Source organism: Enhydra lutris, unplaced genomic scaffold, assembly GCF_002288905.1.
Source record: "Enhydra lutris kenyoni isolate GAN:26980312 unplaced genomic scaffold, ASM228890v2 scaffoldscaffold7, whole genome shotgun sequence".
Taxonomy (NCBI): Eukaryota; Metazoa; Chordata; class Mammalia; order Carnivora; family Mustelidae; genus Enhydra; species Enhydra lutris.
This window is the reverse complement of record NW_019154091.1, coordinates 21,380,768-21,393,501: the sequence shown is the minus strand read 5'-3', so window position 1 is coordinate 21,393,501 and position 12,734 is coordinate 21,380,768. Positions and strand designations below refer to the sequence as shown.

Below are 12,734 nucleotides of genomic sequence, written 5' to 3'. Positions count from 1 at the left end.
GTTCGACAAAAACCCGCGTCAGAAGAGTTGGTAAAACCTTACATTGCTGCAACAGCTGAGCAAAGAGAATAGTTCTATTGAAAGGAAATTAATGAACAAGTGTCAAAATGGACAGTTGGTGTCAGTTCCTAGAGGATTTGGAAGTGAGAAGTGGAGTTGAGGAAACCATGTTAATAGAGCCCTTGTTTGTATGAAAAGAACATCGAACTTTACCAAATATCCATCATAGGAGTCATGCTTGTCACAGCCCACATTAGCCTGCATTGAGCAGAAAAGAATGTTTTATTACGGGCTATGTGGGCGTCTTATTTTTTTGATCTCCAGCAGCATATGATCGTCTGTTTTCTTGGAAACAAATTTAGAAAGAAATTCTACCCTCAGCGATGTAATTCTTGAACCAAAATGTGTCCATTATTTTTGAGAGAGAAAAAGACTCTTTCAAGCCCAAACGATCTTATTTCTAAGTGAGTTTTAAAATATTTGGAACTAAAATATTTTAAGTTCTAGCTTTTTTTCAGGAGCAACCCCACTCAAAACTCAATTTTCTCTGTTCTGTCAATAAATGAATAGCAATAAAAAGAAACTTTTTTCCTGATTATTAAATCTGATTAAAAGCATAATTAATAAATAGAAAATTTGAAGTATGTTTCCTCTCTATTTTAGGAAGACACTATGTTAAAAAGATTTCTTAAGAAAGGCTTTCTTTATAAATGACTTATGTGAAATAATCTTTTGAACATCAATGTAATTCACATTAATAAACCAAAGGTACCAAAACGAACACTGTGAGGGCAAATATATAGATCTCTCTAAGTTTAATACAAAATTCTGCACAGAATAAAGGCTTGTTAAGGAAGAGGTAGAAAAAGAGAATGAGAATAAATGGAAATTTAAAAAACATTTCATGTGGGAGTTTATGGGAACTCTGAAGCTTTCACTTAATATTCACTTAATATTTCACTTAATATTAAATCTAATATTTAATTAGTCTGTTAATTAAGCAAACATTTGAAAGGATGTATTTTAAAAAGGGAAAATCATCTTGAAAATTTTTTTTTTCATCTTGAAAATTTTAAAATACATGAAGAATATGGAGTCAGAAGTGGTAAAGTTGGATCTATTGCTAAATAGTTAATCATATCAATGTTTGTAACTTGAGATCTAGAAATTTAAGAAATATGGTAGTAAGTGACAGACTCTCCAGCAGGCACATAAACCCGATGTGGAATATAGGGTTTGGTGTGGGACTGTACATAGATAAAATAGCAGCTTCCAAAAAGAAACAAAGTCCAAGGAATGGACAGAGGCCAATCGAAATGAGATGATACTATAACTTTTTATAAAGACAGATTCATAGTAAAGAATTAAAATAAGGTAGGTCAACAATGAAGCAAACAGCAATTCTAGTTGGAAGCCCATACATAATTATTGTGAAAGCAGATATAATATACATTTGCCATTTTTCAGAATATTCAGTCCTACCCTAGACTATAAGAGGAGAAAGAAGAAGAATAGATGAAATTAAATATCAAAGCAAATGGCTTGGAAAACAAATTGGACGTCGATCAAGCAGGGGCAGCCTATGCTTGTCGGCAAAGGAAGGGCTAGCCAGCCAGTTAAGCATCAGTAACCAAATATGCCTGAGACATCAAGAATTCAGGAGGCCGTACACTGAGCCTTCATTTGGGGAATCCAGTTTGGCCCACACAGATTATAAGCGTGGCTGCTCAGCAGATTATAGGTGAGTTACAGCTTCTGACTTGGTCCGACAAGCATCCATGAATGGACTCTGGGTACCTTCCATTTGCTGCAATCTGTTGCTCTCCCTTAATTACAGTCTTTGTAACTACTGAAAGTGGGCAGACTGAAGGAGGACAAGGGTGAGATGGAGCACAGTGTAATTCAGGACTCAGAGAATACGGTCTTTCCACCCTACTTATACCCCGTCCTGAGTGCACAAAACTACTCCATCTTTTCCCCTGTGCTTCTTTATGTACACTTTTATTTTTATTTTATGTATTTTTTAAGATTTTATTTATTCATTTGAGAGAGAGAGAGAGAATGAGAGAGTGAGCATGAGAGGGGGAAGGTCAGAGGGAGAAGTAGACCCCTCATGGAGCAGGGAGCCAGATGCAAGGACTCCATTCCGGGACTCCAGGATCATGACTTGAGCTGAAGGCAGTCGCTCAACCAGCTGAGCCACCCAGGCACTCTTGCATCATGTATATGGGACAGGCTGCCTGTCCGTGGCAGTAACATGGAAAACACAGTTGCATTGCTATTTCCCAATGCAACCAAACACAGATCCAAACCTCAGCCGTCAGCTCTCAACACTGTCTCTTTTGGTCCTCTACTAGAAAATAAGTTACCCTACAGGCTGCCAAATAAATATTTAAAGGTCCTCTAAGTTTGTTTGCCCTGAGATTTCCCCCCCACCACTGAAGACTATCCTTCTATTGGTTACTGTAAGGAGGCTCAGAATAAGAACTTCTTTCTGATTGTATCAATCACTGGTATAAGAACCAGGATTGGTTTATAAGCACGTGAACTTGAGCAAGTAGACAAATTTCTCTTTGCTTTCTCTCTCTTAATTACTTAACATGCTTGGTAAAACACTGTGAAGATGGTATGAGATCATTCATTAAAGCACTTCAACACAGGGCCTGTCACTTTTTTTTTTTTCAGAGTTGAATAATGACTATGACTTTACAAAATAAAATGTAAAACTGCACTCTACTTTTAAAGTCTACACTCTCAAAGTACCACTTCTTGTACATTATATTGTCAAAGAGCTTAAATCTCATGATAGTTTATGCTTAAATAGAAGAAAAAGAAAAATTAATTTACATGGTTTAATAAACCGGGTATACTTTTACTGTAAAATTACATAGCAAAGTCTTTTCCAATCACAACATCTAGCCTAGATCACGAAATCAAGGAAGATAAAACTTAACATATATTTTACGTGACCAGGGACACATCAACCATGTTATTTCTGTACTGAAAAAGCTCCAGATAATATACAATTTAAACATATTCTAATTGTTGGAGTGCTTATATCACTATTCTAAAAACTAACATGTATTATCAGGAGGCAGAAATGTTTGAGCTTCTCAGAGAGTATGAAATGTGTGTGTATGGCTGACTAAACAACTTTTTTCCCCCTAAACCGGTAGAAAAACTTTATGGAATAAATGTGTTTGTACAGTGGTGACTATTTGTCACAGGAGACTCTGACATTGGCATTAAAGCACCAACTATTTTGGACAATATGTCATAACCAGCCAGTTGGAGGACAGTAACAAAATACTTGGCAAACCGTTCTACACAGGAGACATCTGTTTAGCTGAGCAAAGCTAGTAACACCAGACCCTACTATAATTTGGATGCTCTAAATAGCACAATTCATTTGGTTTTTAAAAGATGTAAATGACACTGAAAAATTACTTCGTGTCTTTTAGACATTTTAAACAATAGTTGTATGTAGTATCATGAAAAAGGTCATGTAATATTTTAAGTACAAAAGGTAACATATATGTAATATTGTATTAGATTTATATTTTTAAATAACATAACACAACACTTACATTATGTAATATTACATTATATGAAATTTTTCGACATACAGAAAACAAAGAAGAGTGTGATTTATTAAGGTGATATGTAGTTGGATGATTTTCCTTCTTTTCTTCGGTCAAAAGTTAAATAATATAATAGTGATTTGTATTGAGTTTTACTATGGGCCAGACACTGTATATTAAGTGTTTCATTGATATTGTTTTAATCTTTAAAACAACCTTAAATAAAGTAAAATTATTTCCACCTTATGGACTAGTTAATTGAGACTTAGAGAAGTTATATAATTTGCCCAAGGTCGAATATCTCCAAATGGAAGAGCTGGGCCTAGAACTTGAATCTAAAGGCAAACCTCGTATTTGTAATCACTGTAATTTTTTTTTTAAAGTCACTTTGTATATCCTGCACTCTGTTGTCTTATTTATGAAGAGATATCTGTAGACATCTATTGTCTTTTTTCTGGGATATATGGTGACCAGCTCCTTGGTTTGCATGGGATTTTCCCAGTTTTAGTGCCGTAAGTCAGGGCACCTGGGTTCCCATCCTAAGCAGACCTACACCAGTTGGTGACCCAGATGGTCAGTCACCAGGAAGCATTATTTAACCTGGAAAGATTCTAAAGCTTCCCGAATTTTGCTCCCCAATTTATCAATCTGAATGAAAAGTAATGGAGAGTACAAAATTATAAGAAAACTTCATTTTTGTAAACAGTAAGGAATTAGTGTTTCACAGGGAGAGGAGCATTCATTGTCTCTTTCCCTGAAAATTATGGCCTAGAAAATAAGAAATGTGCCAGAGGCTCTTACAGTATCTTTTGTGGTCAGTGCGTGAACTGAACACGAGTTTTGTGGAAGTAGTGTTCTACTCCCAAATGGAAGGGAATCAGGCCAGCTGAGAGCAAAGAGCAAACAACACACTCATGAAAAGATCTGAATAGAAGCTGTCTGGTTCCTCCCTTGCTTGTCTTAGACCTGTGTCTCGGCTGTTTTAAAAAGGCAACCAGCTCTGGGGCAGGCCTCAAAACCAGAGTCCTCGGGAGCCCGGGTCCTGCCTCATTTCCCGGTATCACCTCTCCCTGCCGTCCTCTAGAGACTGCGCAGGACCTGCCTTTTAAATCTTCCCAGTTCCTCTGCGTGGTCCGTGCCCCTCCCCCATGTTCTTTGAAGTGACTCGAATGTTCTGTCAGTCTAAGTGCAGAACTATTTTTACCACAGTGTTGGGGAATCTCTGGGCACAAACTGTTTGCCGATTAGGTAAATTACAGGTGCTGGGTTCATGTTACTCACTGCGCTGCCATAAGTTTCAAGCATTAATCTGCCTCTTCTGAATTTTCCCTTTCTGTCACTGGGCCTTTCCTTCTCCACTATTCTTTAGGCCTGTCAGAGGCCTCCTGGTTGACTCCTTTCTCACAGGCAAGCTGCACCAAGTTCACGCGGTCCATCCTGCCTCTTTCCTCTCCAGCCCCCTTCCTTTCTTCTGTCATTTTTTTCTCTCTTCTTTCTCTGTTCATTGCTGCTTCCTTCTGGCTCTCAGTCCTACTTTCTCAGCTATCAGTGAAATGGCTTTCTTTGAACCCAACTATGCTACAATAGAGCCAGATTCTTTAGACATGACCCACAGAAATCTCTTCACCAGTTTCTGACAAACCTTCACCTGTGACGGTTTCTTCCTTGAACTTCCTCCTTCTGTTGCCACCATCCCAACCCACAGGTTTGCTAAAAATCTTCGGCATGCTTCCTGGAAATACCAACCGCACATTCAGGAACTTCCATCCCCAAACTGTCCTTTCTCAAGCGTCCAGTTCAGGATAGACTCGTCACTGTATGCTAGCTTCCAACCACACTCTTTCCTCCAAAGTTCCTAATTCCGTTACTCATTTGTGTGGTTATTTTTCATTAGCGTCTGTCCCGCAGGAAACCAGAGATTTGTTGGGGGCATAAATACATCAAACACTTTATTGGAGTCACTATGTGCAATATTTTCACTTCCACTATACCATTAACATCATTCGGTCCCTAAATTCATCTTAAAAATTTGTCTCACCAAATCTAGGTATTTCCATTAATTCACTCTGGCTATTTCGATCAGAGGCCTTAAGAACTGAGTTAGGGAAGGGAAAAAAGTAACATTTGTTGAGTGCGTATTCCTTATTATGGACTCAACGTTTAATCATTTCATTTTAGGTGAAGGACATGCCTGTGATGGATGTGTTATATATGCCAGTTGATCTCTAATAAAAAATTAAGGCTCCAGGGCGCCTGGGTGGCTCAGTGGGTTAAAGCCTCTGCCTTCGGCTTGGGTCATGATCTCAGGGTCCTGGGATTGAGCCCCGCATCTGGCTCTCTGCTCCGTGGGGAGCCTGCTTCCCCCTCTCTCTCTGCCTGCCTCTCTGCCTACTTGTGATCTCTCTCTCTGTCAAATAAATAAATAAAATCTTTAAAAAATAAAAAAAATAAAACTGAGGCTCCGAATATATAATTAAGAATGGCCAGTGGGGCGCCTTGGTGGCTCGGTTGGTTAAGCATCTGCCTTAGGCTCAATTCCTGATCCCAGGGTCCTGGGACCAAGCCCTGCTCAGTGGGGAGTCTGCTTCTCCCTCTCCCTCTGCCGCCACCCCTCCCCCAGCTCGTGTTCTCTTCCTCTCAAATAAATAAATAAAATCTTAAAAAGAAATTTTTTTCTTTTTTTCTTTTTTCTTTTTTTTTTTTTAGATTTTATTTATTTATTTGACAGAGAGAGATCACAAGCAGGCAGAGAGGCAGGCAGAGAAAGAGGAGGAAGCAGGCTCCCTGCTGAGCAGAGAGCCCGATGCGGGGCTCGATCCCAGGACCCTGAGATCATGACCCGAGCCGAAGGCAGCGGCTTAACACACTGAGCCACCCAGGCGCCCCAAAAAGAAATTTTTTTTAAGAAGAATGGCTGGAACTTGGATTCTGTCTCATTCCAAAGCTGTTTTTCTACTGCTTACAACACCTTCCCAAAGGCTCGTAGCCACAGGCCACCATTGACTGAGTAGCCGTAATCCTTTCCCTCCCACTCCTTTTCACGGAGAACTGGATATAGTCAAGCTTTTGTGGAGATGATGGGAAGAAAATGCATTTGCAAATAACTAAGCATGAAGTAAGAACAATGAAGTAAGAACAACAAGGTGGCAAATTGTTTGAAAACTCTCAATACTATCACCAACCTAGTTTCAGATTTTGTTACGAATTAACTCTAGGCCCCTGAAGTAAGTGATCCTTAATATTATTATTCTCTCATTATTATTAATTGGTCCATAATTTTTTTTAAATGCATTTGCATTATTTAAAGTTTGGAGGATTTCAGTTTACACGAACCTGTTTGGACCACTTGTCAAGGTCTGCGTCTCCCAAGTTCTGCTGAGAAATAATGCAACTGCAATTACAGGCATCTCATATTCTGTAAACAGTTTGAGTTCCAAGAGTTCACCAGTTAGTTGTTTGGAATCACTGCATATTTTCCCATTACCTAATCTAGTAATGGGTGGTTATTTCCCAAGCTGGCATTTCCTTTTTCTCTCCTCCCACCTCCACCCCCAACCCCCAAAACAACAACAAAAGAAGGAAAAGCCTGTTTCAACCAAGGTGAACAACAACACTAAATTTTATTGGCCCGAGTTCTAGAGAATGTTGGGAAAGGGGCTTTATAATTTAATAAGGGACCACAATTCTGTAGTAAAGTTTGAATTCACACAAAGAAATGCCACCCCTGTCTGGGAGGGTGATATTCATCAGCACCTCAAAGCTTTTTCTACTTTCTAGAATCTTTTCTTTCTACATTTTTGACTCACTGTTTCTCCAGTGACAACACTTGAATGAGGGAAAAAGATAGCAGGCTCACCGTGTGAAGCCCCACCTATGCCATACCTCTTAAAATCAACAGTGAGTCTCAGAATGGTACCACCTTAACGTTCCTTCTCTTATCCAAGCAACAAAATTCCTTAGAAGTGATGTTGTTCTTATCTCATTTTTGTCTACACCTAATTCCATTAATGAAAGTACTTTTATAGAATATGCAACATTTTTGAAGTGATTGCACAATTTTAAAAACTTCATCTTCATTACTACCTTTGAGAGTATGACATCTTTTGTCACTATTTCAACTTTATGGACAAAAAAGTGAGAATTTGAGATATTAGAGTTGACAGAGTCTTCACAAGCTAAAATGACTGTAATCTAAGCCTTCTGCACCCCAAATTGAGGGCTCTCTCTCATATTTTTTACTACTTAGTGATTTTCATTCACCCTTCTAGGTTCAAAACTCCATGAGAAAAGGGATTGTTTTTTACTGTTTTATCCTTATCCCCCAGGACACTATCTGGCACTTAGTAGGTACCCCCAAAATGTTGAATAAATGAATTTTAATTATTGTTATCTTAATTATCTTAGCAATAATGTAATATATTTTATTGGTTAAAAGGGACTTTTCAAATTGTCTTCACATTATAAGATGAGTTGTCAGGACCCCCAATCTGCTGTTTTACCTGCTGATATTAGCAACCAGCCCTGTCAGAAATAGGAGGAAATGTCACAGAAGAGGTAATGGCTTCATATTATTCTTCCCCATGTTTCCTACTTAAAAACAAAACAAAACAAAACAAAACATAAAAATGGTTCTCAAACTTGATAGGAAATTATTCAGCTACCCAATAACAAAAAAGTAAAAACAGTCCCAAATGTCAGAACATAACCCCTGAAGCCTGTGGCTCAGTAAGAAAAGGCTATGAAGAATTATCTTCTGGAATTAGTGACTTGACTCAAAAATGTAGCTAGTTCCTACATTGCCCATTGATCCCTTATACTGTCTTCACATAATCATCTAAAAAATAAAGTCATATTGAACACAGCCTATAATTATCCCTACTTGGGGATAGAATAGGAAGACCTTATGTTTCCATCTACTTTTTCAGGCACTAACTATTGAGGACAAAACCAAGGTTGACTGTCATCCCAAAGGCCATTTACAGGTGAAGGGTGCAGAGCTCGGGGAGGGAAAAGGAAAAGAAAGGAAAGAGAAAGGAAAAGAAAAGAATGCAATAATAAAAAAGAAAAAAAAAATGCTTTGCAATAGCTGTGTTTTCTTTCCTTCGTACGAAATGGTCTTAGCCCCGCACATAGCCTTATGCTTTTAGTGCTAACTAATGTTCATCAAGCAGCCCATATAAGGCTAAGTGCTTCCCAAGCATGACACCATTGGAGTCAACCCTCTACAAAATTCTATAATACAACTGTTAGTATCCTGGAGCAATCCAGAAGTAGTACTTGTCTATGTAAACATAAATTGAAATTACCTTAGCTAGGACTTGAAGGGGGTTCTCTCCCATCTAGAGATGCTCTCCTTCATCCTTATATTGTATTATGTTCCTGACCACGGGACCATGGCGGGCTACAACTAAATTGGTAATCCTTGCTTGGGCCTTGGTTGCCACCTTTCTCATCTGAATCCTATACAACAACTTATTTGTAGTCAATGGGTATCACGATGTGAACCACCAAGCCCTGAGAACAGTGTGCAGAGTAGGAACCATAACGGGGGAACCTTGGGGTAGGGGAAGGGCGCAGAGAATTCTGAAATAGCAAGTAGCTATGGTGTGAGTCTTGTTTCCACTAAAACTGTTTTCAAAGAAGTGATTCCGTGTATTACAACCCCAACCTCTGCCACCCCTTACCTCACTGGTACCACACCACGGCTCCCCGTTAGGGATGGGTACAGAATTCAGATCTTGGTTGCCACCACCCCAAAGCAGATAGCCAGAGAAGGAATCTGAGCACCATTCAGCCACCCCTCCAGCTCCCAAATCATCTCACAGCCTTAGTAAAAGAGAGGAAAGAGATTTACCTGCTGCTATTGAGGCTGAAGCCTGAAAGTCATGTATAACTTTGAAGGACTGTAATGGTTTTAATCACAGGAATAGCATCTTTTTGACAGGCGGGACAGAGAAAAGAGCTTAACCACTCTGCAAATATTAACCAGGCTATTTTGGAGCAATGGCTATTGCCTCTGAAATCTTTCATCATGGGTCTATACTTAGAATTCAGATGAGCATGGGGGAGGAGAACGGAGCAGTGTAAATTCCCAGTTGTTTTGAAGTTGCCCAGTAAACAGGTTAGCACCTAAACTGTCTTAAATGGAAGCATTCAACGTTTTATTTAAATTGTAGGATTCTCCCTGGAGTATTTTTTTTTTAACCTGTTCTGCACACAGATTGTCCTGTCGTCCTGGTGGTGACACTTCTCAGTTTTCTTTCAAACCAGATATTCCGGAGAGCACTGGCTGTGATCACATTGGGAGACTGATGCTCCATGACAGCTAAAAGTTGGATTGAGTTTCAGGAGCTACTATATATAAAGCTGGGGCGACTTATGTCACCGCACTAATTAAATGCCATCTGGGTGGTTCCTCTGGGTTTTTGAGCCCATCACCCAGTTCAGACCGAGTCAGAGGCCAAGGAGGAGAACATGATGATGGACCTTTTTGAAACTGGTTCCTATTTCTTCTACTTGGACGGGGAAAATGTTACTCTGCAGCCATTAGAAGTGGCCGAGGGCTCTCCTTTGTACCCAGGGAGTGATGGTACCTTGTCCCCCTGCCAGGACCAAATGCCCCCGGAAGCTGGGAGCGACAGCAGCGGAGAGGAGCACGTCCTGGCGCCCCCGGGCCTGCAGCCCCCCCACTGCCCGGGCCAATGTCTGATCTGGGCTTGCAAGACCTGCAAGAGAAAATCGGCCCCCACGGACCGGCGGAAAGCTGCCACCCTGCGCGAGAGGAGGCGACTAAAGAAAATCAACGAGGCCTTCGAGGCACTGAAGCGGCGGACTGTGGCCAACCCCAACCAGAGGCTGCCCAAGGTGGAGATTCTGCGGAGTGCCATCAGCTACATCGAGCGGCTGCAGGACCTGCTCCATCAGTTGGATCAGCAGGAAAAAATGCAGGAGCTAGGGGTGGACCCCTTCAGCTACAGACCCAAGCAAGAGAATGTAAGCCCAGATGCTGCTGGGGCAGGGGAATGCGCCGGCTGATTAGACGCTTTCCTCGGGGCCTTAACCTCCAGCTGCTCCGTCTCCCTTCCCAGTCCCCTTCCTCGCCCGCCCCTCCCGCTCCCTCTCCAGTGAACCCCCAGTGACCCGTGAACTCGGGGTGCCTGCAGTAGGCAGGAAATTTGTCCCCAGCCCGAGGAAGTAGGGGAAACACCCCCACAGAGCCTCCCCACTCCCTCCCCGGAACCGAGGTTTCTTTCCTAATCTGCGGCCTTGGTTTTTCTCCAGCTTGAGGGTGCGGATTTCCTGCGCACCTGCAGCTCCCAGTGGCCAAGTGTTTCGGATCATTCCAGGGGGCTCGTGATAACTGCCAAGGAAGGTAAAGTAAAAGGGCACTGGGCCGTGCTGGAGAATATCCCGGGAGGGGGCCTGGGGTGGAAGGGAAGAAAGGGCTCGCAGGGAAGGCGGGGACGCGCGGGGCCGGGGTCCTCCCGTGGGGCCCGGAGCTGCCTCCTACTTCCTTGCCCGGGGATGCTGTGCTTGAGTGTTTTTTCTTTTTCTGAGCTCAGGAGGGGCAAGCATCGATTCGTCAGCCTCGAGTAGCCTTCGATGCCTGTCTTCCATCGTGGACAGTATTTCCTCCGAGGAACGCAAACTGCCCTGCGTGGAAGAGGTGGTGGAGAAGTAGCTCGCGGCCGGAGTGTGGGATGTCCTCCACGGCGCAGGAAGACCCCCACCCTCCCTCCTTCGCCTAATCCTGGAGCCTGGGTCACATTACATTAACATTTAGGAACGCAGACCAAGGAGTTTATGAAAGGGAAGGAGACCTGTTCACAAAGAAACTTCTCAGAAACTGTTGTGCACGCTCAGATGAAAAAGCCTTTCGGCTTTGGGCTTTTACTTCTGGAACCGCGAGTAGCTTAGCCCTAGCAGCCTTACTCTGTGTTTGTGTGGTTAGTTGTGTAACCTCTTCCTTTGATTCCGGGGATCCCTTTGTGCCATGTTCAAAAGAAGTTCATTCCTGTCTGAAGCCAAGTGGGAACGTTGCCTCTAAATGTTAGTGGTATTGAATGTATTTTTGTAAATAATCTTAGTACTTTCATTTTTTATGTAAACCTAAGAAATATTATTTTAAATGTGGAGTGACGGATTGCATATAAAATGTGCGAGGATCCTGATATTGTAATATTAAAAAATAAGTTTCTTTATGGACAAAGTTGGTCCTAATTTGATTCATCTGAAAAAATATGTTTGGGCGCAGGTGCACATAAATAAAGAGGAGCCGTATTTTACCGAAGACGCCACACAAGCCCATTTATTTGGGTGTGTTCTTAAAGGCTGACTGTAAGGGAAGAAGATTAGTTGTTTTCCTGGGTCTGAATTAAATTGTTCACTTTCTATCTCATATAGACCTCACACTTGGGGTTAAGAATGAAGAATTATCCAGGAGGAAATCTGCCCTTTTCTCTTTTATCAGCATCCTTTTTTATGTTTTCACCGTCCTCTACCTGGAGATCTGGGCAAGATTTACTTACCCAGAGTTAACAACTGAATTTTCAGTCCAGTAAAAATCTCACTATTGCAAGAGAAAGCCACACAAAAACTTGTATCCGCCTAAAAATCTCTTCAGCTAATTGAGCCCAAATTACTCTCCCTGTTTGACTTTTCAGGCCGGGCCCTTCTCGAAGAAGCCTTCGCGGGAGGACCCAGGGGCTGCACGGGCCTCCCAGCCTGGTCGTTGGCCCTTGCCTAGTTTTCTTGAACTAGACCAGTTAAAAGACGGGAATATCCTCCAGGCCTCGGGGGCTGGAGTTTGTTTTGCAAATAGAAAGATAAAAGAAGGGAACAATTTGTCTCTGGAGGTTGGGGGGGGGGGCTTCTTTGAAGGACAGGTTGCTTCAAGAGAGGGAAGGGTTAAATGGCTGAAGGCAAAAGACAACAACAACACACATGAAACCTCTTAGCTGGACCAAATAGCAAAGCCCCCAGAGAAGCTTGAAGCCGCAGGAGCTCCTCACGGCCAGGATTTTACAACGTGTGCCAGGTTTGTTTATCCTGTAACTTCAGGAAGGAACGACCACCAAGAATCGCAGTGGGAAGTGAAGCGGGGGAGAGGGCCAGCCATTTCTCTAGAATCGCTACTTCTCGCTTACGTTCTGC

General features: G+C 41.8%; 1 protein-coding gene across 1 annotated transcript; it reads left to right on the top strand.

Moving 5' to 3' along the window:
• Positions 1-10,055: 10,055 nt before the first annotated feature.
• Positions 10,056-11,275, top strand: LOC111142272 (myogenic factor 6). The gene is made up of 3 exons (XM_022495323.1): positions 10,056-10,574; positions 10,863-10,953; positions 11,144-11,275. Exons 1-3 carry the CDS (start codon positions 10,056-10,058, stop codon positions 11,260-11,262), a joined length of 729 nt encoding a protein of 242 aa, XP_022351031.1. The 3' UTR covers positions 11,263-11,275.
• The last annotated feature ends 1,459 nt before the right edge of the window (positions 11,276-12,734 follow it).